A 27,911-nucleotide genomic window follows, 5' to 3' on the forward strand; every position below is an offset into this window, starting at 1 on the left:
TATTCCAAACCCGGCTATGAATAGCTTGTGGGGGGGGAGCAGGGAATGGGCAGGGTGGGAGGTGCAGAGCTGGGAGGTGACGGAGATGGGACATTTGCAATTAAAAGAAAGGTGGCAGCTCAGAAAGGCAGTGTGATCACATCCGCTGGATCGCTATACCTGCTTGTCTTTCTTACAAAAAAACCCAAGCCTCAGTTGCAGGAGGAATATTAATACTCTGTATAGATCAAGACAATTTTATACTAGTGATATAAGAAGAAAAGGGGGGGTGTGAGTCTGCTCCAAGCCGGTTCCCCACGAGTGACCCTGTGCTCCTGCCGAGCCCCTCGCAGGTCCTCCCAAGCGTCCCTCGGGGGTTTAGATAACCAGAAAAGCTCTTTACAAGTGGAGACCTGCTCTCTGTGACCTTCACTTTTCATTCTAAATATTTCTTTTCTCTTTCTTCCACTCTCTTCCTCATTTATAACCTATAAAATCATGGTGTGAGAGCAAGAGATGGTGAGGCCTGCCTCACTAGGTCACAGCAATGGCCCCCATGACACCAGGTGTTTGGGGACGCATGGGAGCCTGGCCCCTCTCCTGGCCTCGCTGCCATCTCTCCCCGCCCGCAGGTCCTCTCCGCCATGAGGCTGTCCTTGGGGCTCCTCCGGCTCGCGGTGGCCCTGGCGCTGGGGGCGATGGCTGCCGCCCGCTGCCCCACGCCCTGTGTCTGCGACAACCTCCGTGCCCACGTCCTCTGCCTCAACGGGAACCTGACGGCTGTCCCCAGCCCCATCCCGCAGGTGGGCAAAGGGATGGGCAGGGAACCGGGGGAAGAGGAGGTGGGGATGGCAGCCCTGGGGTAACTCAGTGTTTATTTGTGTTACTGACAGCTCACCAAAAAACTGGACCTTCGGGGCAACAGCTTCACGGTCATCCCGGTGGGAGCCTTCCTTGACACCCCATACCTCACGCACTTGGACCTGCAGCGCTGCAAGGTGGAGAGGCTGGAGGAAGGGGCTTTCCGGGGGCTGGGGAGGCTGGTCTACCTCAACCTGGCCTCCAACGGCATAGCCCTCCTCTACCAGGAGTCCCTCGATGGGCTGTCCTCCCTCCAGCAGCTCATCCTGGAGGGGAACCGCATTGAGGAGATCCAGCCAGGTGCTTTTGGCCATCTGGGGTCCCTCACTGTCCTTGACCTGAGGGCGAATGCCTTGGTCTACCTCCCAGACATGGTCTTCCAGGGTCTGCAGGTCCTCAGGTGGCTCCGGCTGTCCCACAACGCCCTCCATGTACTGGGCAGCGAGGCCTTCGCCGCCCTGCCCGCCCTGCGCAGGCTGAGCCTGGACCACAATGAGCTGCAGGCGCTGCCTGGCGAGGCCCTGGCCAGGCTGGATGGGGCTACCCGGCTGGACCTGGGCCACAACCCCATCACCTACGTGGCCGAGGAGGCCCTGGCCATGGCCTCTCTGAAGCACCTCTTCCTGGACCACGCTGCCCTCCAGGACGTGGCACCCGAAGCCTTCGCCCGCAGCCCCCAGCTGCGCATGCTGGACCTCCGCGAAAACCAGCTGCAGGGGCTGCCACCCCTGGCCGGGGCTGGGGGGCTGGCGAGGGTCAGCCTGGCCGGGAACCCCCTGCTCTGCTCCTGCCTCCTGCGCCCCTTCCGTGACTGGCTGACGAGGGCGCGGGTGCAGGCAGAAGGGACCTGCTCCGCACCCCCTGCCCTCCGTGGCCGGCCCCTCAACTCCCTGAGGCCCCCCGAGATGAGATGCGACCATCCCCGGCTGCCCCCCAGCCCCGCCGTGCCATCGGAGCAGCCAAGGGTGACTGGCAGTGGGCAGTGCCCCCAGGGGTGTGCCTGCTCCCCCGATTTCCGTCACGGGTCCTGCGAGAACAGGGACCTGCGGGAGATTCCCCGGGGCTTCCCCAGGGACACCCGCCTCCTCGACCTGCGCCGAAATGCCTTCGGGACGGTGCCGCCAGGCGCCTTCCCTGGCCTGAAGGAGCTGGTGTCCCTCCACCTGCAGAGCTGCAGCATTGGGGCGCTGCGCCCTGGGGCGCTGCGGGGGTTGGAGAGCCTGGTCTACCTCTACCTCACCAACAACCACCTCTCCACCTTGGCGGCCACCGCCTTTGAGGGGGCCCCGCGGCTGGCCTACCTCGACCTGGACCGCAACGCCTTCACCCGCCTGCCCACAGGTGCCTTCCAGCTCCTGCCCAACCTCATCTCCCTCCACCTGCAGCACAACGCCATCAGGGAGCTGGCAGAGGGTGACCTGGCCGGGGCCGGTGGGCTGCGCTGGCTGTACCTCACCGGGAACACCATCAGGCGCATCGCCCCCACCGCCCTGGCTCCTGCCAAGATGCTGGAGAAGCTGCACCTGGAGGGAAACCGCCTGGCGGAGGTGCCCACGGCAGCCCTGCGGGGCCTGCCCGCCCTGAGCGAGCTGAAGCTGTCCCGAAACCCCATCACGTACGTGGGGGACAGCGCCTTCCTGCCAGTGGCCTCCAGCCTGCAGCACCTCTACCTGGACAACATGGGCCTGGAGCGGGTGCGCATGGTTGGGGACCCCCCAAGAGGCAGGGCCACCGCAGGGCATAGCCATAGGTCCCATCTCATTCCAGCACCCAGGGCTGGTGACCCCCACAGGGACATCTGAATGGATGTCCCCAAACTCCAAAGGCTTCAGGAGATGCTCCATAGCCTGGCTGGGAGGAAGGGGCTTCCTTGGGCTTGGCTGGAGTGTTGTCTCACTCCAACCTATCCCCCAGCTCCTCCAGGACAGGCTCACTCCCCCTGGTCCTTAAAGACACCCAGTTTCAGTGGGGTCCAGAGCATTCCCCAAACCACTCCCTTCCTCCAGCCCTGGCCGTATTTCTCCTGCTCTTACTACAAGCTTTCCTGGGGGACTTTTCACTATTATCCTGAATTCCTCCATCCTCTAAAGAAAGAGCGTTAGCACCAGTCTTGCAAGGACCATCCACCTTTAACAGGGCCCAGAGATCGCTCTAAGACCTCCTGCGTGTCACCACCTTTCCAGGAAGACTGAGCAGGGTCTAGGGAGCCCCAAAATGTGACCGAAACTGGTTGAGCTAATTAACAGTTCCCAAGCACATGTGCTGCTGCTTAAAACAGCTCTTTCACGGGGCCACCAGTTTCAGGACAGACCTCTCTGCCACTCAGGCTGATTAGCAGTGCAGGGGCAGAGATTTTCTCCCCTGCCTCCATCAGGACCCCCCTGACTCACCCTCGCTTCGTTGCAGATTTCCCCTGGTGCCTTTGCTGGCCTTGGTCCCAAGATCAGAAGCCTCTACCTGGAGAGCAACAAAGTGAGCAACATCCCTGACATGAGCAACTTCACGGGGCTGGAGATCCTCAACCTGAGGGATGTGCCTTTCCACTGCGACTGCCAGCTCCTTCCCCTGCGCAGGTGAGTGCCACGAGGTGGGCACAGCCCCAGGGGACAACTGAACCCTGCTGTGCCAGAGGCATGAGCCCATGGCACACTGGCCACTTTGGGTCTTCTCCCACAGCACACTGGCCCTTTTGGGTCTTCTCCCACAGTGGCGAGATGCCTATGTGCAAGGATGGAATTAGCCTGGGCTTTCCTGGTGTAGGGAAAGCAGCCACAAGCTGGGGTGGGCAGAGCTCAGATATTCACAGCTCCCCCAGGTGAGGCCATGAGCAACCTGGCCTGGCTTTGAAGCAACCCGTGTCCACTCAGAGGCATGAAGTTTAGCCTCTCCCTTTGCCCCGCCCCGTTCCTTTCCCTGATCTCCTGCCACGCTTCCAGGTGGATCCACAAACTCAACCTCCGTGTAGGGGCTACCTGTGGGTCCCCTGCAGAAGCCCGGGGGCTGAAGGTGAAGCTTTCCACCACTTTCCAAACCTGCCCTGGCTGGGGCCAAGGCAAGGCTGGGGGAGCCAGTCCTGACAAGACCAAGGCTGCAAGCAAGCCCAGCAAGAAAAAGAGATCGGGAAAATCACCAGCCAGAGGCTTCAAGAAGAGCAGAGCTTAGGAAGCATGTGCAGGACGCAACAGGGCCGTACCTACAGTCTGGTGAGAGCAGTTTTGCTGGATTTGTCCCCACCACGGCAACACGGATATTGCACAAGGTGCAAAGGAGAGAGCCTGGTGCCACCAGAGCGATGCCAATTTCCCAAAGATGCAGGGTTTGTTTTTTGCAGGACACAGAGCACATTACCCTGGAAAGAACTAGTGCAAAAGCTTCTGTAGTGTTTGCAGCATGCTTTGATGACTTGAACAACAAAGCCAAATACTTGCTTTTTCTTCCCCAGGTTCCCTTCAGCCATGCAGAAAAGCTGGAATCCACAAGTTTGTTTTTAAGAGTGCTGTGCTTTCACAGCTTCAGAAACAATTAGAGAGCCCTGAGCAGGACTGCAAACAGCACCAACACAAGATCCTGCACTAGCTCAAATCTTAGAGCAGAAAACTTAAAAATTATCATCAGTGATAACACTGCCTGAATTCCCAACAGCTCCTCAGAATTAAAACATAAGCAGATTGAAAACTTTCTATTTCCTGCAAAATTTGATTGGTGGTTCCCACATCCCATTCATAAGCGATGTACCCAACCTATTCCCCATGGCAGCCCAGGCTGGGACCCCCCCCAACCCCAGGAGGAACACAAGGTGATTCTTCTTTTTAACGTCAGAAATTTGTTCAAATTGGGAAGGCTTTAAAAGGCTTTTAACACTTCTAGCTGTTAAATGACCATGCAGGGCATGGAACTGTTACAGCAAAAACCAGGAGGAAGAAAGCCAAAGGCGTTTGGAAATTACCATCCTATAAAGACAGCTGGCCCTACAAGCCCAGCTGTTTGACAAGGCTGGGGAAAGGTGGCAGCCCAAGAGGGAGGGGAAGAGAGAAACACTATGGCTTTGCCCTGAAACGGGATCCTCCCACTTTAAGACATCTCTCGCAAGCTGGTGACAGGCAGAGCTGCCAGGCCAGGCCAGCAGGCAGGGGAGCCCCATTACATGCCTTCGATAAAAATCCCACCCCCTGCCACGCTCACCCCATCGTGGTTTCCCCAGGAGCCCAGGGCCCTCCCGGGGGTGAGTTAGGGATGGGCCGAGAGGGCACAGCTCTCGTGCCCGGTTTGACACAGACCCTCCACAGTTTTTCCACTTGTGTTTCATTGCTCCCCCACGGCCCCTTTTCTTCTCTCTCCAGTTAAAGGCTCTTTTTGCCTCTTTAGAGGGGAAAAGAGGAAGACTGTGTTAATTACTCCCAGTCTCTACCCAGGGTTTTCTAGACAGTTAGCTTGCCAACTTTTTTTTTTTTTTTTGTCATGAACCACTGTGCAAAGCCAGAACTATTTTGGCATCACAAGCTCTCGCCTGGAAACTTGAGGGGAACATGGCCAAGGCAGCCATTTCGTGGCCAAGGCGGTGTCCTGGGCAACCACCATTTCCCTGTAAGGTTTGACAAGGCACTTGCCCTACAGCCAGCTGGGCCCAACAGTGGCACCAACAGGCAGGGCACTTCCTCACCTGCAGAAAGTTCACAGGAACTTGCTACAGGAGATTTAAAACTGTTTTTCATCACTGTTGCCACACTGACCTTTCTGATTTCTGTCCTGAATTTTGATGGCCAGTCTGGGGAAAGAGAGGAATGTTACAATTTTGCTCTAAAATGGGAAATGGCATCCCTCACCTTAAGTTACCTACTGCATTCTTGTGATATTCAGCAGAGCTGGCAAACAGACAGGGGAATGTGCCCCGAAAAAGCCTATTGCACGCCTCAAAAATAAAAAATCTCCAAACAGCACAAAACACTGTTTACTTATACCCACCCACTTACAGCCGTTTTCTCCTCCCCATCTTGGCTAACCCTGCTGTTTTGGTGACCTGGAAAACAATACACAAGCCTTTGGCCTCTTCCTCAAGTTTAATTCACAGGGCTTTAGGGTACAGATCATAGATCAAATTTACAGTAGGACTACTAAAAAATTAAAAATTCAAACTGTGCACCATGTCCTCTGCAGTTCTGGATTCAAAAGCAAGAAATGATGACACTCAAAAAGGTCTCTTGCTCCCTCAAGAGGGATCATCATCCCTTTTTGGTTTTTTTTTCACCTCTTTCCACTCTTCCTGTCCTGACTTTCTTGGGGGTTGCAGGGCCTAGACCAGGGAGCACAGCACCGATGTCCTACGAGGACAGCCGATTTCCTGATGCATGTGACCTGCACACATCATCTCAGACTGCAGCTCGCCACCTCCAGCCACGGCCAAGAAGCCAAACTGCCCCTTCGTGCTCTGGCAGCCTCTTTCCCCATTGTGAGCTCCTGCTTGGAAAGGTGCCTTCAAAGCCAGGCACACACAACCCCAGCAGCCACCCTGGTCATGCTCCTCAGCACACCTGCGGCCTTTCTGGAGTCTATTTTCCAAGGCTTAAAATTACAAGTCGGGGGGAAATTTTCTTGCACGCCAAGAAGGCAGAGTTGTGACGTTGCAGGGTGGTCTGCCTCAAAAAGGAAAGGCTCTTTTAGTCTTCTGCTTCCCTTTGCCAGGACCTTCCCCAAAGAGCCACAAGGTGAAGTGCAGGCTGCTGTGGGCAGCTGGGCGATACTCCAGGATCAGTCTGTGACCTCCTGCTTTATGCTGCTGACAGGAATAGGAAGCTCTGTGGCTCCAAACTCTGCTACTGAGGGGTCAATGGTTTCTTCCTTTACCTGCACGGCAATGACTAGCAAGAGACAGAAAGAGAGAGGGAAATATAAATAAGTAAAATCAACCCATGCTGCCTTGCTCTACCTGCAGCACCCCAGAACCAGCTCTGTTCATGCAGATACTCAAAATGCCCCAGGTTTCCAGCCCACTTCTTGAGGGTCCCTTACCACAGGCAGCCCTGTCTTGCTGGCACAAATCTATCCGTGGTCACAGCAGCAATCAGCATGGGCCTAAACCCTGGCAGCATTCAGCTGCCTGCTCTCAAGAACAACTTCTCCTAGGGCCGAGGGAGGAAAAGCTAGTGTGGTCCATTCTCTACCTGCCTGGGTCCACACAAGAGAAATTAAATCTTTGTGAGCAATGGGGACCTTCATGAGGCTCCATCCCCACGTGCACAAAGCACCTCAGCCACCCTCTTCCCCAACACCCATTAGGGTTGGCAGGTGACCCAGTTGCCAGATGCTCTTCTGGTCACCACATCTCTTGGTGCTCAGCACGATGGGCTGTGTTCACATGCTGCAACAGCCCTTATGGGGACTGGGATTTGACAGCAGACTTTTGACACGTCTGTCTTGACTCTCCTCCCTAACTGACCTCACACAACCAGACTGCTCAGTAGGGCAGCCAGGCCCTCAGCAGGCATCAGCAGTGTCAACATATCCAGCTATACTGGTGTCACCAAACCTCCTCAGGAGGCAAAACCTCCCAGGGGAAGATGGCAAAGGCCTTCTTCCACTCTCTCTTGTCTCTGGAGGAGTAGTGAAGGACATTTGTCATGTACTGCCTTTCCCTGCCTAGGGGCACCCATGACTTAACGGCCAAGAGGCAGCACAGGCCTCAAGAGGGCCGGTGGCACGCAGGGCATATGCGAGGGAGTTGCATGTGGCTGCTGGGTAGAGTAACTCACTCCCTTACTCTCATCAGGTGCTGGCTCTGGCAAAGCCTTGCTGGCAGCTTTTGCTTCACGTTTCGTCTTCGGGGCAGAAGGCTTCTTGACAGTCTGCTTGATGTTGCGGGTTTTGGCAGGTAACTTTTTTCCTTAACAAAGAGATAACAGAGTATGGGGAAAAGTGTGGGTTTTTTCCCCTGTAAAATCAGCAACCCTGCTCCACTGAGAAACCACAGGCCAGGGACCAGCACAACTGACCAGCAAGCTACACGGTCATTAGCTGCCAACTGGTTACTCGACAGAAATGGCCTACTGGAGAAAAACTCTATAGTCATCATCTTAAAATACGCTCCTCCGTGTTCTCCTTCATTAAAGGCAAGGCACTTCAGCGTGTGCTTAACTTCCGAGGAGCGGGTCCTGTTGGAATCAGTCTAGAGTCAGCTTTGCTTACCTGTCTGGGTCTAGTCCTAGGCAATGGGCATGGTGGCTCCAAGGCATGGACACTGTAGCATTAATGTTTTCATTTTTAGCTGACGTTTTTATTTAGGTTGAACGTCTTTATATTTTTTAGATGTCCTTTCCTCTCCACCCCCCAGGAAGGAATTTCTTGCCTTTCTACACATGATTTGCCACAGCTACTGCAACAATGACGACAACAACGACAAGATGAAACAATAACATGGTCCAGCCCCACTACTGGCCTCTTCAGCCATCTTAAAGCCTTCTTTCCCTCAGCACGAAGCAGGCAGGGTTGCTCTCCAGCTACCCTCCAGCTGCAGCAAACAATCTCCCTCCGACCACAGACACAGTGGGGAAAGCAGCACAACCTCACGCCTGGAAGCAAGCGCCATCTATACCTCGGCCAACAGAAAACAGACTGCAAAACAGATCCTTCCCACACACACAGCTCTCTGCTCTCTTAGGCAATGGGGGCGGTTAAGAAGGATGAAGCTGTGCTGTCAAACCCACAGCTGACTGAGGGCATCCACAGCAAGACAAGGCCTCTCTCTCCTGCTCTGACAGGACATGGACAGGGTTCCTCTAACTGGGCCCAGCCTGCGAGCGAGCGGGAGGGCACTAATCAAACATCACTCACTCTTCTTTCCATAGGGTTTCTTCTTCTTCTTGGGCACCTCCTTGGCCTTCACTGGAGTTGTGGGCTCTGTCATGGAGACGAGAGGGAAACGAAAGCCAAGTCCCATAACCAGTAGGTAACTGGGATGAAGTGACATAAGCGAGAAACAAGATATACCCGTCCCCCCGAGCCAACGCCCTCTTCCCGAGACAACCAGCTGAGGGGAAAGCAAGGCTCTAGCGCAGTTGCTGTCTGTGCTTCCAGGCGAGGGCCCAGGGTGGCAGGCTGGGGCAGCATAGGGGAGAGAGGCCCAGTAGAGATTTGGCAGGGGCAGTAGAGAAACAAGATTTGTAGCTTGGGACAAGAAGGAAAACATCTGCAAAGGTGAGGCAGTGGCCTCCCTGCGACAAGGGCAGGAATAAACTTGTGAGAGGGATGCTCTTACCTTTTACAGACAGAGTCAGAGAATTTATGAGAAAAGGGAGCAGGGGCCAAGGTCCCCCTGCTACCTGGCTGAGGTTGTAAGTATGCTTAGTAAAAGGGAGCTGTGCAGGGATAGGACCACCTGGAACTCTACCCAACTTCATCAGGAGCAATTCTCTGTTGGTGTGCAGGTGGGGGAACAGAGGGAAAACAGAGTCAACCTCAAATCTCAGGCTGTTTTCTCCCCACCACAGACTCCTCCCTCTGCCAGCTGCTAGAATGTGTGGCAGCAGAGGAAGACTTACAGTAGCCAGCACAAATCAAAGAGGCAATTTTCTCCTCCCTACCAGGCCCAAAAAGGAGGAGCCACTCACAGAGCAGGAGGAAGGAAACCTTTGCCTCTAGCATTAGAAACCACAGTCAAATCTTCACTCACCTGGAACAACAGGTGGTTGAAGCTGGTAACCTGTCAGCTCGCACCACCCCACAGGATAAATGTCTGGAGACTCGCAGTCCACCCACTGGTCATACTCGTTGTCCCAGCCATCAAAATGGATGCTAAGGAGACGGTGGACTACACGCTTCACTGTGGCCACGCAGATGAGTCGGGGCTCCATCAGGTCCACTGCTTCCACCTTCATGCCTGCCTTGAAGCCGTGGTTTGGGCAGTCCTGGGTACAGAAAAAATGAAAAGAGAAAACCCAAGGGCATTGCACCTAGTCCAAACCCACACCCAGCTACCAGCAGCCTAGAACAGCTACAGGCTTGCCTCCAGCTTAAAGCAAGCAGAGAGAGAACAAGCCCACAGTCGCGCAACAGAACCAAGCAGTCGCGTTAACAGAAGGGGGCACACATGAACAGATCGAAGGCCAGCTGTGTCCTTAGTGAATCTCAGCCCAGCCTTTAGAAACAAGATCCTGACCTAGGGGGAGCAGCAGGCAGCTGTTAAGGGACACCCAATCAAACCCATTAACCTGAGATAGCCCTGGGAAATCAGAAAGATCAGCACAGGCCCAGGTGCAGCAGCAGTTTTACTGATGCAAAGCAGACCCCCTCCACCCAAGTGCGAACCACATGTCCACAGGCAATAAGCAGTGCAGAACCCACCAGGAGCCTGGAGCTCCTGGAAACACTAGAGAATCACAGGTCACACTCAGAGAGACCGAGATATCATTACACCCACAAAGGCATGACACTGCTGGTCCCAGCCAACCAAACAGGGGCTTTGCCTGGAGAGCACACACTTCTGTGCTTTGCTGACTGGCAGCAAAGAGCAGCCTAATAGAGACATTGGATATTGTCTACCTTGACTTCAGGAAGACTTTTGACACTGTCTCCCATAAGATCCTCATAGAGAAGCTGATGGAAGTATGGGCTGGGTGAGGAGACAGTGAGGTGGACTGAAAACTGGCTGAGTGGCTGGGCCCAGAGGGTGGCAATTAGTGGCATGAAGTCTAGCTGGAGGCCAGTAATTAGCAGCGTACCCCAAGGGTCAATACTGGGTCCAATCCTGTTCGACATCTTCATTAATTATCTGGATGACATAACAGTGTCATGTCAAACTCAGCAAGTTTGCTGGATACAAAACTGGGAGGAGAGACTGATATACTAGAGGGTTGTGCTGCCATCCAGAGGGACCTTGACAAGCTGAAGAAATGGTCTGACAGGAACCTCATGCAGTTCAACAAAAGGAAATGTAAAGTCCTGCACCTAGGGAGGAACAACCTCAGGCACCAGCACATGCTGGGGGCCAAGTGGCTGGAAAGCAGCTTGGCAGAAAAGGACCTGGAGGTCCTGGTGGACACCAAGTTGAACACAAGACGGCAATGTACCCTTGGGACAAAGAAGGCTAATGTATCCCCAGCTGCATTTGTGTAGTCTAACAGAATTTATCTAAACTATATGAAGTAATGCAGAGCGATAAGGAAATCTTGTCAGCCTTCTATGAGAGAGTGTGAAGTAGCTCGAAAATGGACAGATCTGGATCCAGAAGATGATAGCAATTCAAAGTTATTTAACATGCTGTTATTGGTCAAGCGGCAGCAGATATAAGAAAGAAATTACAAAAGGTAGAGGGTGCGGATGGAATGACAATCTCACAGTTACTGTCAATCACATATAAGGTGTATAAAGTTTCCCCAGCTGATCCTCTGGTTCCAGTCAAGCTGGGGAATTAAATAACATATTTTTTAATTGATAATGGAGCCACACATTCTGTAGTAACTAATTGTAGGGGACCCTTAAGTAGAACTAAAATAAACATTGTTGGTGCAACAGAGAAAAAGACTTTAAGGCTGTTTTTACAACCTACGGAATGTTCAATTGGAAATACTAAGTTAACTCATGAATTCCTTTATATGCCAGAATACCCCTTACCATTGCTTGGACAGGATTCACTTTGTAAACTTAATGCACAACTAACTTTTTCTGAAGACTCTGTTCAGTTGCGTATTCCTCCAGAGACTGCCTGGAAAGCCCAGATACATTTGTTAACCAAGAGATCCTAATGAAGAAATGAGTATTTCAGAGGAAGTACTGAACGCGGTCACACCTCTAGCTTGGGCATCGAAGATACCTGGATGAGTGAAGAATGCGACCCTGGTAAAGACTGAACTGAAACCAGGAGCTCAACTGGTAAGAAACAATACCCCATTAAGCTGGAGGCCCAAACAGGATTAGAACCTATAAGCAGCTCCTTTTTAGAACATGGATTGTTACGGGAGTGTCAACTGGAATGTAATATTCCCATCCTACCTGTAAAGAAGCCCTATTCTTCTGAATATAGACTGGTACAGGACTTACAGGAAATTAATGCAAGGACAGTAGATGTCCACACTATGGTTCCAAACCCATATACCCTCCTTACTACAATGCCTAACAGTAATACTTATTTCACAGTATTAGATTTAAAGGATGCTTTCTTCTGTATATACCTGTGGATGAGCAGAGCCAGACCATCTTCACCTTTGAATGGAAAAATCCAACTACAGGATGAAAGACACAACTCTGCTGGACTGTCCTTGCCCAGTGATTCAAGAACAGCCCTACCTTGTTTGGTAACCTACTAGCCAAAGAATTGGAACTACACAAAATGATCATGATGCTGTAACATTGTTGCAATATGTTGATGATTTGCTAATTGGTTCTGACAGTTATGAGGCACATCTGGAAGCCACCATCAGTTTGCTTAACTTTCTGGGCTTGGCAGGGTATCAGGTTTCTAAGAAAAAGGCTCAGATTGGCAAAAAAAGGTTCAATATATGGGGTTTGAAATCACAAAAGGACAGAGAGAATGAAGTACGGAAAGAAAAGAGGCAATTTATAGAATTGCTGTACCTACATCAAAGAAGCAATTAACAGGATTTCTGGGAATGGCCGGATGGTGTTGCTTATGGATTCCCAATTTTGGACTAATTGCCAAACCACTGTATGCTGCTGTGAAAGGACCTGAGGGGGTTCTTGAATGGACACCTGAATGTAGGAAGAGTTTTGATGAAATCAAAAGGAAACTCATGGACGCTTCTGCTTTGGGACTCCCGAATTTGAGGACTGTGTTTGTACCTCATGCTGTATCTTCCCTCCTTGAAAATAAAGGGCATCACTGGATCTCCCCAAGCAGGTTAGGTAAATACCAAGTGGTGCTGCTGGAACAAGATGATGTTGTAATCTCCCTGACCTTTGCTCTAAATCGTGCAACCCTGCTAATTTCTGAAAAGATTATGGAAATTCTACTCAAGAAACTGCACCAAGAAACACACTTGGGAGCAGATGCATTGGTACTAATTGCCAAAAGACATGTCATTGGGCCAAGAATGCAAAGCCTAGCAGATATAATAGTTAAACAGTGCACTATTTGTTGCGCAAATAACCCAAAAAGTGCAAAGAAAATCATGGGAGGAATCATAAAACAAGGAATAACTCCTGGGGAATACTGGCAAATAGATTTTATGAAATTGCCAAGGTGTAATCTGTATAAATATTTATTGGTAATGGTAGACACCTTTTCTGGTTGGCCCGAAGTTTTCCCTTGTTGCACTAACAAGGCTAGGGAAATGATTAAAATTTTATTGAAAGAAATTATCCCCAGATTCGGTGTTCCAGAAGGTCCGATAACGGACCCCATTTTATTGCAGAAATAGTGCAGGGAGTTTCTAGATTTCTAGACATTAAATGGGATTTGCATACCCCTTGGAGGCGACAGTCCAGTGGCAAAGTAGAAAGAATGAATCAAACACTAAAAGGACAGATTTCTAAAGTGTGTCAGGAAACTCAAATGAAATGGGTAGGTATTCTACCCATAGCATTAATGAGAGTATGAATTACACCCACAGTTAGGGAAGGTGTTAGTCCATTTGAGATCCTGTATGGGAACCATATCCAATCAATCATTTAATCACAAAGGGAGACGAAATGCATATAAAGGGACAGGCTGTAATTAAAGAGTATTTGATCTCTCTCTTGCAGAATTTATCCTCCCTGCTTAGGTACCTAAACCAGAAGACTCCCACTCCCTTGGACACTCCAGTACACCCATTCCAACCAGGAGACACGGTCTATGTACAAACTTGGAAAGATGAGCCCTTGAAAGAAAAGTGGAAAGGACCTTTTACAGTGCTATTAAAAACTTATACAGCAGTAAAGGTGAAAAGGATCGACTCCTGGATTCATTATACTAGAGTAAAGAAGGCGCCAGACCAGGACAAGTGGACCTCCATGCCAACTGCAGAACTGAAACTCTGACTAATCAGGGACTGCCGATGAATTGTATCAAGGTTTTTCTTTTAGAAAACTATTATTGAAATTACTCCTAGGACACTCTCAGAAAGCGTTATTAATTTAGCATAGTTATAATGAAAATTGTATCTCTGACATTGATTAACCTAGCATTTACTTTTTGTAACAGAAATCTAGTCTTAAAACTTGTCCAATCCTTTGGAAGAATCCATAACATCAGCAGTATAATGGCCTGTTCGCCATTACCTAAAACTGCAGCCGATCCCCTCGAGTGGGGAATTTTAACTTTAGATTTAAACTGAAGCTTTCTTCAGTTTCCAAGTGACCTCCTTTCAGAGTCAAATGTGGTTGTACAATCTAACTATTAGAACTATTAGTGAATGCAACTAGAGCAGGATTAAAACACTCAATTACAGGAAACTTCAAAGATGACGTTGCAGAACAGGCTAACCTTAGATTTAATATTATAACATAAGCACAGGGTATGTGGGTACCTAAAACTGAAAAACAAAATATTCAGGCCTCTAAACAAAATATTACAAATTTTCGGATTCTCCCTAACTGGATAGTTGGCAAGTTTACTTCAAATGATAATTATAATTGTACTAATCATGATAGTAATCTGTATTATTGTTAGTTGTGCCTTAAGATGTGTTAGATGACTAATTGTATAAGTTATGAATGAGAACTAATAATGAAACATATGAGGACTATGAAGAAAAGTCTCATAGTCTCAAAGGGGGGAACTGTAGTCTAACAGTGTAGTCTAACAGGAGCTGCTGGAAGGCCAAGGCTTACGTAAAGCTGATAGGGGGAAGTCAGACTAGAAAATGGAACATCTAAACAAGAATTACTGTCCTTGAGAGAGAAGCACATCCTGGAGAAATATGCAAGCTAATTAAGATGTTTTGGGAACCATCTGAAACAACTAGTAGAAGTGTGATAAGAAGCACTCTCACATGAACTAGCCTCATTATAATACTAAAAGTCACACCCCTTGAGCTGGAGACCCCAGCCCAAGCAGAGACCCCTCACCTTTGAGCATGCGCAGAATATTAAAGTAGTGCTGTAGCTTTAAGTTGAAATAAGAGAAATGTAGACCAATAGAAAACTGCTTTGTGTAATTACTTATGCATATGCATAACTAGACTGTATAAATACTGTACCTGCATAACTGAACTTTGTGCTAGCTTTGTGGAGCTACCACCTAGCACCCATCTCTGCGCAGACATGAAATAAAAATACCTCTGCCCTGTGTGTATATTGGCATCTCTCACACCGGGTAGACAACCTCACACTTGTGGGATAACATTAGGAGGAATGTTCCCAGCAGATCAGGGGAGGTGATCCTTCCCCTCTACTCAGCACTGGTGAGGCCATACCTAGAGTGCTGGGTCTAGGTCTGGGCTCCCCAGTACAAGACAGACATGAACATACTAGAGAGTCCAGCAAAGGGCCACAAAGATTATGAGGGGACTAGAGCATCTTTTATATGATTAGAGGCTGAGAGAGCTGGGACTGTTCAGACTGGAGAAGAGAAGGCTCAGGAGGATCTTATCAATGTATGTGAATATCTGAAGGCAGGGTACAAAGAAGACAGAGCCAGGCTCTTCTCAGTGGTGCCCAGGGACAGGACCAGAGGCAATGGGCACAAACTGAAACACAGGAGGTTCCCTCTGAACATCACGAAACACTTTTTACTGTGAGGGTAACTGAGCACTGGCACAGGTTGCCCAGAGAAGCTGCAGAGTCTCCATCCATGGAGATATTCAAAAGCCATCTGGACATGGTCCTGGGCAACCGGCTCTAGGTGACCCTGCTTGAGCAGTGCTGTTGGAGATTACGACCTCCACAGGTCCCTTCCACCTAAGCATTCTGTGACAGCCAGAGCTCTTGTGCTCTTCCGTGCTGACTGCAAGCATCCCTACACATCTCTTCTTCCTGGCAGCACTCACTGTGTTGAAGAGCCGTGCTGGAACAGGTCTTGATTTAGTCTTTTCCAGGTAACTTTCCCAGTTGAAAGTCTGTGCATCTAGCCCTGCAGCAGAAAGAAACGGTCAGTGGGAAAAAGGCAGACACTGGGCAGACCAGCTGGGAGAAGAGGCAGAAGAGGCAGGAAGGAGGCATAGCAACTGGTTGCAAAGCAGTTTCATTAACCAGCACATACAGCCTGATCTTGGACGTAAATCTAGTGCACAGATTCCATGGCAGTCTAGCACCCCGCTGCAGCAGGCAAATACATAAAAGTGCAAGCTGCAACTCTGAACACCTGTGTCAGTCACATATCCAGACCACAGAGAAAGGCGAGGAGAAGCAGCAAGGCAGGAAGAAGTATGTTCAAAACACACCACTAAGACCAGTCTTTCTCCCACCAGCAGGAACATCAGCGGAAGACAGAATAGCACTGCACAAGTGTGCTGCAACACAGAAATTCAGAGCAGGCCTTTTTGGGTATGGCCAGATGAGGCAGTAAAAACACAGAGGTGATTGCCTCTCAGGATTTTGCAGAAGTATTGGTCTCAGATTTATTCATACAAGAAGAATAGAGGTGACTCCTGCCACTCAAGTACTGAGTCATGCAGCAATGGCTCTACTTATCCCTTCCCACCCGCCTTGTCCTTTAAACCTTTGATTCTGTTCAGTTTGGGGATCGTATAACTCTCCCACTGATCTGCCAGGAGCTAACCACCATGCCATTAATGCCCTCTGGAGATGTTACTTCCTTCCATAAAGCACCAAGACTTGGTATATGGACAGAACTCAAATGGACAGGCTCTCTGAACCAGCCCTATCTCCCTGAAAAACAGGCAGATTGGGACCTTGTGGTTTTGATTCATCTGAACCTGACACCTCTCAGAAAAGCACAGCCCAGCAGATTCTGCACACAGGTTTGTACCACAGGGCAGAGTCCAAATCTCACCTTTTGGAGGGGTCAGATCAATGCTGTTCTTCTGACAGAAGTTGACGGGGAAGATGGCGTGTGAGGAGGCATGATAGCAGAACCAGTCAGAGCCATCAGCAGATGTGGCTCCATCAATGCTGATCATGAGATACCCATCCAAGAGGACCTAAGATGGGAGTGAAAGGCATGAGTGTAGAGCTTCACTTGCTCTAAAGCCTCTCCTCTCATAGGATCCTCCCAAGAGTCCCCACAAGTGGATCACAATTGCCACTAGATAGTCAAATGCAATGTTATATGCTCCAGGGCATGCAGTAGCTTCCTCTGGTATGTTAGTCAACACAAGCTAACCCCCAAAGCAGCAATTTCTGCAGGACTGTGACCAACACTAATAGCCTTGTGAAAAGGACTCAGCCAGAAACAGTCAGGAGCAATGTTCTCCCTCAGAAACAGACTTTATTGGCAGCCCAGAGACCCTCTACACCAGCCAGGTCATGAATTTGTTACTGGGCAAAAGGGAAGGGCACCACCTTCAGACTTGCCACTTCCTGAACAGCAACAAGACTTGTCCCATCCTGTCCCTCACTGGTGATTGGTGCCTACCAAGTGTGATAGGCATGTCTGCCCCAACCTCTTCCAATTTCCAAGCAATGGCTGAAGGGAACATTTTACACACACACAGAGCTTTCCTAGCATCCCCCTGCCAAACCCCAAGTGTCAAAGTCCTCTGCTTGGGTTCTACAAGGGCAAACAGCTTCTTGAGGGAGGAGCAAGAAAAGCCCAAGTCGACGCTATGCTTTAGGACATACAACACACCTCGCTGAGGAAATCTGACCAAGCAATTTACTTCCCAACACTAGCACAGGAGTAGAGCTCACTACTACCTCATCAAGAGAGACTGCAGGAGACACGTCCATCCTCAGCTTCCTACACCAGTGAATGCTGCCCATACAGATACACCCCATTCCCCACAACTCTTCCCCTCTCCTTTCTCTCCTCAGGGCAGCACTAGAGAGGCCTCTCTTTATGCACTCCAAGAACTGGAGAACAAATCTTCCCTACTGCATGGCCCAGGGTGAAGGAAGGGTGGCTGGCAGTCACACACACTGGACAGTTAGCTTGCAGACCAAGCATGCTTATCTTCATGCTGTCCACTTAGGCACATGTGGACAACTGCTGGTCTCATCAGCTTCTCAGACCTCTGAGGCAATGCCCCAATTCCCTCCACACACCAGCTCCCTACCTCCCTTGACAGCCCTCCCCTCTCCCTCATGCAAAATCCTTCCCAGTCTTATACATTTGCAAAGACCCGAGGAGAGGCTGGGTTATCTCAGGTAAACACAGTAGACCCCCTTCTGCCCACTGAACTTACCTTGCAAACAGTGGCCACACAAATGTTGCCCAGATTCAGGGGGTCAATGGCCTCCAGTTTCATGCCTTCCTCAAACCATCCACCTTCAGCATAGACAGCTCGTACCTAAGGGAGACTCTGGTATACCATGTGCTGTCAGGGGTATGGGACAGTCCCATCCCAACAGCGGTCATGCCAAGTGCAAACAGGATTAGAACTTCTTTACTTGGCTCAACCCAAGTTGCAAGGGGAAAGAAGAAAAATTACAAGAAATACAAAGAGGCAGCCAAACCAACGCTGTGTTTGTGTCAGCAATCTCCTGCCAAGGCTCTGGTCAGTCAGAGAGTCAGGCCCAGCACTCAGCCACTGCTCCACAGCAGAGCAAGCCTCCTTCTCATCTCAGTCCTTACCAGTACGATCCAGCCCCTTGCCTGAACTGGTCCCTTCCGTGCAATCACCTTCCCTCTCCAACTCAAAGTTCCAAGCAACTGCTTGCCCTTCAGTTAAGTACCTCAATCTGTCATTTAGTTCTTCCATCTTTCTATTTTGACCTACCCCTGCCCAACCACAGCCTTGACACCCCAAACACCTTACTGCCCTATAGCTGTAAGAGACAAACGAGCCATCCTCAACAACCCACAGAGCAGCATATATACCCAAGGAAGGAAGTGGTATCATTGCTTCCTTTGCTGTGGCCAACACAGAAAGGCAGACTTGTCCTACCTTCTTAAACAGATAGGGTACAGCATCACAGTAAATCTTCCGGAAGGTGGGATGGTTTGCCATGTCACTGCGTTTTTCTTCTGTGAGGAATGGAAGAAACAAAGAGAGGTAAGAAACCTGCAGCAACTGCAGTAAGAAAACACACTGGCTATTAATTATCTGGTGAAAGCTCAGCAGCTATAAAAGAGCTAGATCAGAGACCATGGGAAGAGTAATAAAAAACCAAACCAGAACAGATCAGTCCCTCTACACCTTCTCATAACATGGGCTATGATGCAGGACCTTCTCAAAAGCAGATGAATGATCTTTCTGAGCGCTAGTGATAACACCTCTACATGCAGCTGTAATCACAAGGGAGAGGCAGCAAGTAAGGGAGACACAATCAAAAGGATCAGCAGGGCTCAGGTCTTGTTTTTTCTGCCAGTCCAAGCTGATCAAGAATTCCTCTCTGTAAAGTCCAGAAAAAACATAACCTGATGGCATCCAGTCTTACAGAAGCCAGCATGAATTTTCTCAAAAACACTAGACATACTTGTGATGTTGCACATTGCATTCTCACACTGTGGGGATAGACTATATGCTTCAGGTAAGAAACCCTACAGCCCCCCTGTCCCGACCTGTGGCAGCAGACTGCTGGGCTTTTATCTACACAGGGGGAAAAGCAGCAGACACACAACTGTGTAGACCTTATCTGTCAGGTCCTGAGGCAGCTGCCTGGCTCCCAGCATGTCAAGGCTGGTGTCAACAGCAGGGCCCAGGCATCTCATAGCAAATCAGAAGATGCCTGTGGTGACCTGATCCCTACCTGTCTTCTTCATGCTGTGGCCCACTCTCCGTGACCAGCCCACAGGATGGATGAGAGGACTCCACATGTGGCACCAGAAGTCATCATCGCTGTCACCATCCTCATAGAGGAGTCTCAGTCTGCCCCCGATCACTGTGTCCACCACTGCCATGCGTGTCCGGGACACATGGTTCTTATCCACCACCTCCACCCGCATACCCTGCCGGAATGGGTACTTCATGCTCTCCGCCATCTGGCAACAACCAACAGAGGAGGTGAGATCAATCGCACTTGGTGTTTTCCTTATCCAAACACTTCAGAGAACAGCTTTCCCCACAGACATGCTGGCCAACCCCCTACACTGCCCAAAGCCAACTGGGAGACACCTCTGGGAAGGGATGCATTGGAGTGGGTTCATCAGGGGGACAGGGAGCTGCCAGCCCCACACGTGACAGAACAGTTGGACAAACACGCCCTAAGGCTCCCCTGTCCTGTGGCCCCATAACAGCTACCCCCACCCTTGCCCAGCAGCCATGCTCAGCCAGCACCTTGCGTGAATGTTCTGAGTGCGAGAAACAGATGTCACTTCTGATCAGCAGGAACTGAGTGAGGAATTGCATGCCTTTCTCAGTTATGAAAGAGACCATAAGGGTTTCAAGGCTGGAAGCAGTTAGAGGTGTAGCTTCCCAAATGGCAACAGGATTTTCAGTTGACTTTAAAAGAGGTCAGGCCCTTTTTGCTCTGATCAGAGGCTGAGCAACATGATGATGTATCTGCCAACTCCACCTCCAATGCCAGAGTTACTCTGCAGACTGACTCAAAGGCACAGGCACATGAAAAGAGCCACTGGCTGCCTTCTGATTTTTTTTTTTTTTTGTAGACCTTCAGTTTGCTGATACAGCCTAGCCCTACTCATCCACAAATATCCGAAGGTGTTTATAGAACACCTGACATTTTGGCACTGGAGATCCCAGAATGCTGTGCAGCAACTAAGAGCCACAGCTCAAAACAGACGCAGACATCCAAACTAGCCTACACCTGAATCCAGAAGAACTTTTAAGGGATGATCTTCCCCTTCCACCTCCTGTTCATTAGGTGGGAGTGGAGATGCTGGGGGGGAGAAAGACACTGACAACATCTGTCTCCCTCTACCACTTCCCTTCCGTCGTATGAGCTCTCAGCTACAAGCTGTGACCCAGGCACAAGCAGCTACAAACATCCTCTCAACTTTGAGAAGCAACAAAGGAAACACCAACTACATCCAGGTCTCCAGCTCTGTGTCACCGATTACCTCACACACAGGAAAACCCATCACCTGCCTTCCTGCCTGCTGTCTCTGGGATTGTCTTCTTTATCTGTGGTTTACAAAGTTGCCAGCAACAAACGAGTCTCTTCTCCCCAACAAGGTCTAACCTCAATGCAGGCTACACAAAACAACCACAAGAGCTACAAAGCTGGCAAGACCATGGCACAGCTGCTTCCACACACTTCGAGGGAGCCTGCGCCCCTCTCACTCCACAGGCTGCTGTGCTACCAACACTGAAGGCAAAGGTTTTTGACTCTCAGAGCCATTCCCCAGCACTGAAACAGGGCAGGGAAAGGCCAGGTTGGAACTGCATTGGCCTCTCCCTTCAGCAAAAAAGAAAACTCATCCCCAGTATTTTCCAGCAGAGGTTGACATGACAACAGCTTTTAAAGCCCACCTATGACTAAAAAGAGAAATGGTTGTGCTGACAGAGCATAGGGGCTGTGCCATTACTTATAGCATCATGACAGGTGTCTCACTGCCCCTGGCCTGCCCAGGTTTTGAGGGGACACATAGAGGAGTTGCACAGATCAGAACCAGAAGAGACATGTTGCACACACATATCTTGGCTTCGGCTTCATTTCCACACATAAAATGACAGCCTCCCACATTTACCTTGATGTGGAAATCCACTGGGATGGTCCTGGCTCCCACCAGTTTTTTCATGAGGTAACTTCTCCAGTCAGTGTACTTGGCATGGATAGCTACATATGCACAGGGAAAAAGCACATCTTTATGACTGAAGGAATTACAGCATCACACCACACCTTTCTTCCTCTCTGAGAATCCATCTGCATTAAAAGGCCTTCTTCACATTCAGATCCTGTACCTGCTCTCAGGCAGACCCTGTTCTGCAAGCTCGCCCCCACAACTGGCTGCAAGGGATCACCATTACAGAATGGACTGGGCCACGCAGACACCCAATTCCACTGATCTAGATGTAGAAGTGGTATTAGAGCAAAAACATGCAAGCCATACCAAGCAAACCCCAGCTTGCCAGAATTCTGCTAAACTACCATTCCTCTCCTAACCGCTAGCTGAGCGGTGACGGGATCCAGTGCGCTCCCCAGAGACACTGTCCAAGATGTAGGACCAAAAACTTCCCCCAAAGGTTAAGCCTAGCCACTGTGTGGGTCAGAAGGAGGAAGAGCTACCTGCATTAGCCTCTGTCCGTAGGTCTGACACCAGCTCTGCATTCAGCACCCCCAGGGTCAACCAATAGGAGATGCAGAGGGAGCAGTCCAAGCAGTCTCCAGCTTCCCAAAGAGCTAACTGTTCCTTGTAACTGGGAGCACAAATGAAGCTGTGGTCCCATGTACAGTGAGAGCACCTGTCCCACTTATGCTAGGTATAAACCAAGGCTCTTCCATGCCTAGACACGTGCTGACCCCTCTTGCCCCACACTCACTTTGTGGTGGTACCAGGATTTTGCTGTTGATGGCACACCAGCCAATGGGGTGAATATCCACTGTGCCCAAATTGCACCAGAAGTCATGGCCAGCATCATTCTCAAAGCCCTCATATCGCAGAAGGGCCCTGTACCCTGCCAGGACAGAGCAGACAACCAGAGAAAGGTGTTAGAGGCCAAGAATTTCTCCTCTCCCTGTTGGGTGCCACAGGCTTAGTCCCTACAGCACGGCCTTCAGAGATCTGCATAGGTTATCAGAGCTTCTTCAGCCATTCTGGAGGCAGAACTGTCCTTGCAAATAGCCCAGCAACCAGAAAAGGAACCAGATGCTCATTTCCTCCCACCCCCGCACCGTGGTATTTCCTGTTCCAAAATCTCTCAGCAGTTGCCAAGCTCCAGAGAGTTTTGCTTGACCAGCTACACTCGGCTCTCTAAAGCTTCCCTCGGAGGTTAGCCATCCCCAGCTGTCAGGAATTACATCGGAGACATACCTACAGTCTGGATGACAGACGCAATCCAGTACACGCGGCTGGGGAGCACGGCATCACTGTTCAGCACTTCCACTTTCATACCTTTCACCACATCATCCCACTGATCGAAGAGCGGCACCTGAAGGATTGAAGCAGCCACATTGCGAGAGGAACCTTGACAGTCAGAGCAGGGCTCGGGCCTTTGTTCTATCTTTCAGAGATATGTTTAGGCCCTTACCTAAAGGGCCTAAGACCTTAGGCCCAGGTTTACATGCATAACCCTTCCTATATGTGCCAACAGCTTGAAATGCAACCAAACTGTCCCAACATCTCACTGGGGTGTTCACAGAGGATCCCAAAAGGCAGAACATTGTATAGCAACACTTAACTATTTCACTGCCAGCTGTCCTATTATCCCAAAGTAGCTGCTGCCATTCCTCTATGGTATCAAAATCCCTAACCATCAAACTGGCGTGTCTTCCTGACCTATCCTCAAGAAAAATAAAATTTTGTCAGTATTATCACAGATCACAACTCAAAAGGAATGTAACAAGTGAGTCTTAATACACAGAGAGGCTGGGGCTGCTATAATACCTAAGAGCTGCCATTATTCCATGTATGCCTCAGCTACTTGGCCCACAAGGATTGCAAATCAGTATGACAGGAACCAGACATGCTGGAGGGGCAGCTACTGCCAGGCCCACATATGCTGAGCTCCTCCCTGCACATGACCCTGGGCTGTGGTCACCCACACAAACCGCAAAGGCAACCAGGAGCTTTCTGCTATCCCCTTCAGTCAGAACTAATTCTGTCCCCAGCCAGCACTGGGCCATCACCACTGGCAGTGCTTCTACCAAGTCCCCCCTCTACCAAGTGCTTCTGCTTCCTCCCCCAAAACTCCTGGTCCCTCTGTGGGACTCCAATTCTTAGCTGTGAGAAGCCCCCACTTCCTTCCTTGCATCAGCTGAGGCTTAATAACCAGCTCCCCAGGTCTCTCCCCACCACTTGTCACAGGAGTCAGGAGAGCCCCATGCACATGACATGTCCCACGCACACTGCAAGGCACAGCAAAGAAGAACTCACATGTTTGAAGCAGCTCACAGGAGCTGCCTTGAAGCCATGCTCCTGCAGGTACTTTCCCCAGTCAAAGCCCAGGACAAGTGCTATAGGCAGACATGAGAGAAAAAAATCAGGTGAGATTATAGAAAAGGCAGAGTGCTCAGTTACCTCTGGACTAGAGCTTGCAGCCACATTGTGGTCTGCTCTGAGACAGAGACCTCTGCCCCAGCACATAGGGACTCTGTTCCAGTGCATCTTCCCTGGTGGGGAACTAGATCCTACAAGTGCATGGGGACCAGTCCCCACAAAAGGCACAATATATTATTAATTAATCCTTGCTGTCACTTGCTTTTGTGGAAGCAGGGGCAGGAGGGGTAAAAAAAGCAGTCAAGTCTAGCCCAGGGCTCAAGCACTCCAGGGAGAGTGGAGACTGCGTCCTGTCAGCGCTAAACCACTTAGCAGCTTTGCCTGTCAGCAGCAACACTGCAGGGTCATATCAGCAGCGCTTGCTTCCCCAGAGGGTGCTAGGAAAAATCAGAGGGAAGTACTGGGATATTAATCCCACGGTCACTCCTGATCCAAGGCTATATCTCTGCTCCAGCAGCAGTCTGCTCAGGGATCAATTCCTGCTGCCACCCCCTGGGGCTCACTTTTGCCCTAACATAGCAGCTTGCTACTCCTTCAGCTGCAGTGACTGGTTGTTCCTCAAGTTGATCAATGAGTGACTCAGGTTAAATATAACTCCACAGGCAACTGGGCAGTGAATGGCTGGGAGCAGCAGGACACCTTTAAGTCAGCTTTGCCAGCAGAAGTCAGCACCTTGTGGGACTGTGACTACAGAGCTTACACTCCAGGCCAAGTTGCACCGGGAGCAAGGATGAGGCTGCAATAGTGGATGGGCAGGAACCCACCAGGGCTCCGTTAGCACTGACAGGGAGAGAGACGTGACCTGTGTCCTGCCAGCCTGTGTCAGAGTGATCCACATACATTGTTTCAGTACAAGGCAGTGTATCAGAGGGGAGGGAGAGTAGACTGTAGAGCTTAGAGCCCTCCAGGTGTCCCCATTTGTGTGGCTCCAGTAGTTGCATCTCCTCATGCCTCCTACACTCACCATCCTGGCCTGTCAGTGTCCCATCTGCCAGCTGCCCCGTGCCCTGCGAGTGGAGGAAGGCCCCAATCTTGGCCGACCAGGCTGCCTTGTGCAGGACTTTAGCTTTCTTCGTTGGTGGCTTCCCCTACAAAATAAGGAACATTAGGGGCACAGGAGACAAAGCCAGTCCCTGCAACTGGCCAGCAGGGCATGCATCTCTTCCTTGGAATGATTTTCAGGTTACTACAGTTTTTACTAATGCTCACAGGAACAAGAAGAAACGGCAGGTAAAATATCAATGTGTCCTTCCTCAGCTTCAAGGGAGCATCACCTATCAGCTGGCATGCATTCTCTGGGGACTTCAGGCAGGAAGAACAAGCCATTGGTAAGGGCAGTCTGATCTTTAACTAGAGAGCAATCACCCACCCCTGTGTACAGGCACACCCTGCTCCATCCCCAGGGAATAAGGAAGGGGTTTGACTCACCTGCAATCTGGCCAGGATGCTGGCCTTCTTGGAGTTTGAGGAGTAGCTTCTGGAGCAGGAGACACTGCAGAAACGTTTGGTCTTGGAGAAGAAAGCCTCCCTGGTGCCCACAATGCCACACATCTCACACACAGCTGAGAAAAGGGAGGCACAAAAATGTGAGCAGTTGTCAGGGTCAATAAACTACAAGGACAGAGTGAGCCCAGGTAACCGTCATTACACACAGCAGCTCCCCCATGTAGCCCAGAAAATGCAGTCTCAATCCAGTGCTGCTCCCAAAGCATATTCAAGATGCAGTCATGCACCCTTCAGCTTCCCCCAGCCCTTGTTCTTTCCATCACGCACGTGCTTTAGGCAGAACATGCAGGCAGGTCAGTACCTGGCTCGGAGCCACTGTCCTCTGTGAGCCGGCCTGTGGACGGCTGGTGCACAGGAGAGGTCGGAAGCTCTCCAGCTTCCCGGTCTGCCACCTCATCGTCACTAGACTCATCCAGACAGGAGCTGCTGTCGCTGCCCATGCTGCTGTTGTAGCCCCGGAAGCTGTCATAACCCCCAAAGATGTCCAATTCATCATCCTCCTCATCATCATCACCCTCCTCCATCCGCTCCAAAGATGAAGTCTTGTGGCAGAAGGTAGACACCAACTGAAAAAAGAGCCAGTCTGCTTTAAAACACGAGATTTTACACCACACCCCACAACAAGTCTGCCTTCACTGCTGGGGGGCCTCCAGGACCGGGGAGAGGCCTTGGGGTGAGCAAGGAGTCCACTTAACAACCCCAAAGGCAGGAGACTGAAACCCTAGCAGGGAAGCTATTCCCCTTGCAGCAGGGCCCTTTACAGACATTTCACCGGCTGCATTCTGCTTCCTAAGAGCAAACAAACAGCCAGGGAGCTGCAGCTACATAGAAAAAAGTTTGAGGAACATGGAAAGAATACAGGGAACTACACTGCTATGCTGACAAAGACAGAGGAGACTGTGTCCTTCTAGGCACTGTCTCTCCCAACAACTGCACAGCAGTGCAAACACCATCAACATTAAAGTCACTGCAAACTTCCAGCGCAGAGCACAAAGCTGCACACTCTGGTCACCACAGCTCACAAGACCAGTACAGCCTGGATGTCAGCAGGAAAAACTCGACTTTGGAGAAAGTTCATGTTCTCTGGAAACTGCATAGTCCATAGCTGACCTCAGTTCAGAAGCTGCATCAGCAGGACAACAGAACAACATCTGTTAAGAGGCCTTCCCTACAACCAGATGTCTTTACAACCAAACATCTTCACTAGCTCTTCGTACTTGCTGTTACAGCAAGAGAGCACAGAGGCAGCGACTGAAGAAAGAGCACAGAAATCCAGTGACTGTTTCTCAGACTAGAATAATCTTGCACCAGGCTCCAAATAAGCACAAAAGAAGCTGGGAAAAGGTGTTAGCAACTCATGAAAGAGCAGCAAGAAGTCAGCATCAACAAAGGGAGCGATGGAACAGAAAGGTAGATTAGAACAGCCACGTGAGGCACCAGGATACAATTATTAATCCAAGCAGGCAACAACAAAAGATCAGCAGCAAGTCCATCACCTTCCAGTGCTAAATTCTCTCCGATCCCTGGCTCCTGGGTATTATAATAGGCACATGAACAGGAAGATCAGACTTCACTCACTGCTGTCTCCCCACATCCTCCCTAGTTTTCACACAAAACAGATCCAAGGTACCCAGGTTGTTCCCTGAAGACAGAGTTGCTCTCCTACAGATCCACATCCTCAGACAGCGTTCCTGACACCTGAAAGGCCTGAACTCCTCAAAAAAGCACATTCATCTCTTTCTCACCCCTTTCTGGGGGTGCACCTTCCTTCAGCTCATAGGAAGCGAGCATCTTTGGATCGTTACTCTTCCACCAAACGCGAATGAAACTTGCGGACACGTTACAAGTTCCCAGGCCTGACAAGCGGGGACAGCACCACTCGCAACCTCCTCAGGGAGGCGAGGGGGACGCAAAGTCCCATCCCGCCCGGGTCAGACCCATCACCCCCTCCATCACCAGCCCGGCCCGCTGCAGCACAGAGGCGGGGCGGGCGGCCACGCCGGCAACCACAACAACAGGACGGCCAGGAGGAGGCGGCCCGGCGCTCCTCGCCCCCTCCCGGCCGCGGGCAGCCGTCACCCCAGTACCACACCGCAGCCGTTACCCCGCTAACGCAGCCCGCGCCTCGCGCCCTCCCTCAGAGCACCGGGCGGCCCAGCCCGGTGCCCCAAGGCTTTCTCCAGCACCCTGTGGGCAGCTCCGCGGCTGTAGGAGCGGACGACCTCCCTCCGGCTCCGGCTCCGGCCCCGGCCCCGGCCCCGGCCCCGGCCCCGGCCCCGGCCCCGGCCCCGGCTCCGGCCCCGGCCCCGGCCCCGGCCCTGGCGGAGCCCCCGGCCCGGCCTGGCGCCGCTCACCTCCCCCCGATCCTGCTCCATGGCTCCTAAGGCGCCGCTAGCCCGCCTCATGCGCGGGGAGCACGTCCCCGCCCCAGCGACGCATCTGATTGGCGGGAGCCGGG

At 50.9% G+C, this 27,911-nt stretch overlaps 2 protein-coding genes across 3 annotated transcripts; one reads left to right on the top strand and one right to left on the bottom strand.

Moving 5' to 3' along the window:
- The first annotated feature begins 104 nt into the window (after positions 1 to 104).
- On the top strand, positions 105 to 8,904 carry CHADL (chondroadherin like). The gene is made up of 5 exons (XM_072868374.1): positions 105 to 782; positions 873 to 2,534; positions 3,247 to 3,413; positions 3,777 to 4,043; positions 8,140 to 8,904. The coding sequence occupies exons 1-4, from the start codon at positions 624 to 626 to the stop codon at positions 4,000 to 4,002; spliced, it is 2,214 nt and encodes a 737-aa protein (XP_072724475.1). The 5' UTR covers positions 105 to 623; the 3' UTR covers positions 4,003 to 4,043; positions 8,140 to 8,904.
- L3MBTL2 (L3MBTL histone methyl-lysine binding protein 2) lies at positions 5,885 to 27,896 on the bottom strand. 2 transcript variants are annotated; one of them, XM_072868387.1, is made up of 17 exons: positions 27,808 to 27,896; positions 25,755 to 26,019; positions 25,376 to 25,509; positions 24,912 to 25,035; positions 23,825 to 23,904; positions 22,763 to 22,880; positions 22,272 to 22,406; positions 21,479 to 21,567; positions 19,579 to 19,810; positions 18,774 to 18,853; positions 18,072 to 18,176; positions 16,721 to 16,868; positions 15,756 to 15,838; positions 9,503 to 9,737; positions 8,665 to 8,730; positions 7,595 to 7,717; positions 5,885 to 6,695 (listed from the first exon to the last, which is right to left on the bottom strand). In XM_072868387.1, exons 1-17 carry the CDS (start codon positions 27,856 to 27,858, stop codon positions 6,586 to 6,588), a joined length of 2,178 nt encoding a protein of 725 aa, XP_072724488.1. In that variant the 5' UTR covers positions 27,859 to 27,896; the 3' UTR covers positions 5,885 to 6,585. The 2 variants fall into 2 exon arrangements, with proteins under 2 accessions (XP_072724488.1, XP_072724498.1); XM_072868397.1 differs by lacking the exon at positions 8,665 to 8,730.
- Between the last annotated feature and the right edge of the window lie 15 nt (positions 27,897 to 27,911).

Source organism: Ciconia boyciana, chromosome 1 (assembly GCF_034638445.1).
Source record: "Ciconia boyciana chromosome 1, ASM3463844v1, whole genome shotgun sequence".
Classification (NCBI taxonomy): Eukaryota; Metazoa; Chordata; class Aves; order Ciconiiformes; family Ciconiidae; genus Ciconia; species Ciconia boyciana.

Bases quoted from the DNA above. Each gene is read 5' to 3' on its own strand.
- L3MBTL2 (XM_072868387.1), bottom strand. From the start codon at position 27,858: ATGAGGCGGGCTAGCGGCGCCTTAGGAGCCATGGAGCAGGATCGGGGG. The intron at 23,905-24,911 runs GTGAGTGTAGGA...GTCTGCCTATAG, and splicing joins GACACTGACAGGCCAGGATG to CACTTGTCCTGGGCTTTGAC. The intron at 18,177-18,773 runs GTAGGACAAGTC...AGTCTCCCTTAG, and splicing joins TACCCTATCTGTTTAAGAAG to GTACGAGCTGTCTATGCTGA.
- CHADL (XM_072868374.1), top strand. From the start codon at position 624: ATGAGGCTGTCCTTGGGGCTCCTCCGGCTCGCGGTGGCCCTGGCGCTG. The intron at 783-872 runs GTGGGCAAAGGG...TGTTACTGACAG, and splicing joins TCCCCAGCCCCATCCCGCAG to CTCACCAAAAAACTGGACCT. The intron at 2,535-3,246 runs GTGCGCATGGTT...GCTTCGTTGCAG, and splicing joins ACAACATGGGCCTGGAGCGG to ATTTCCCCTGGTGCCTTTGC.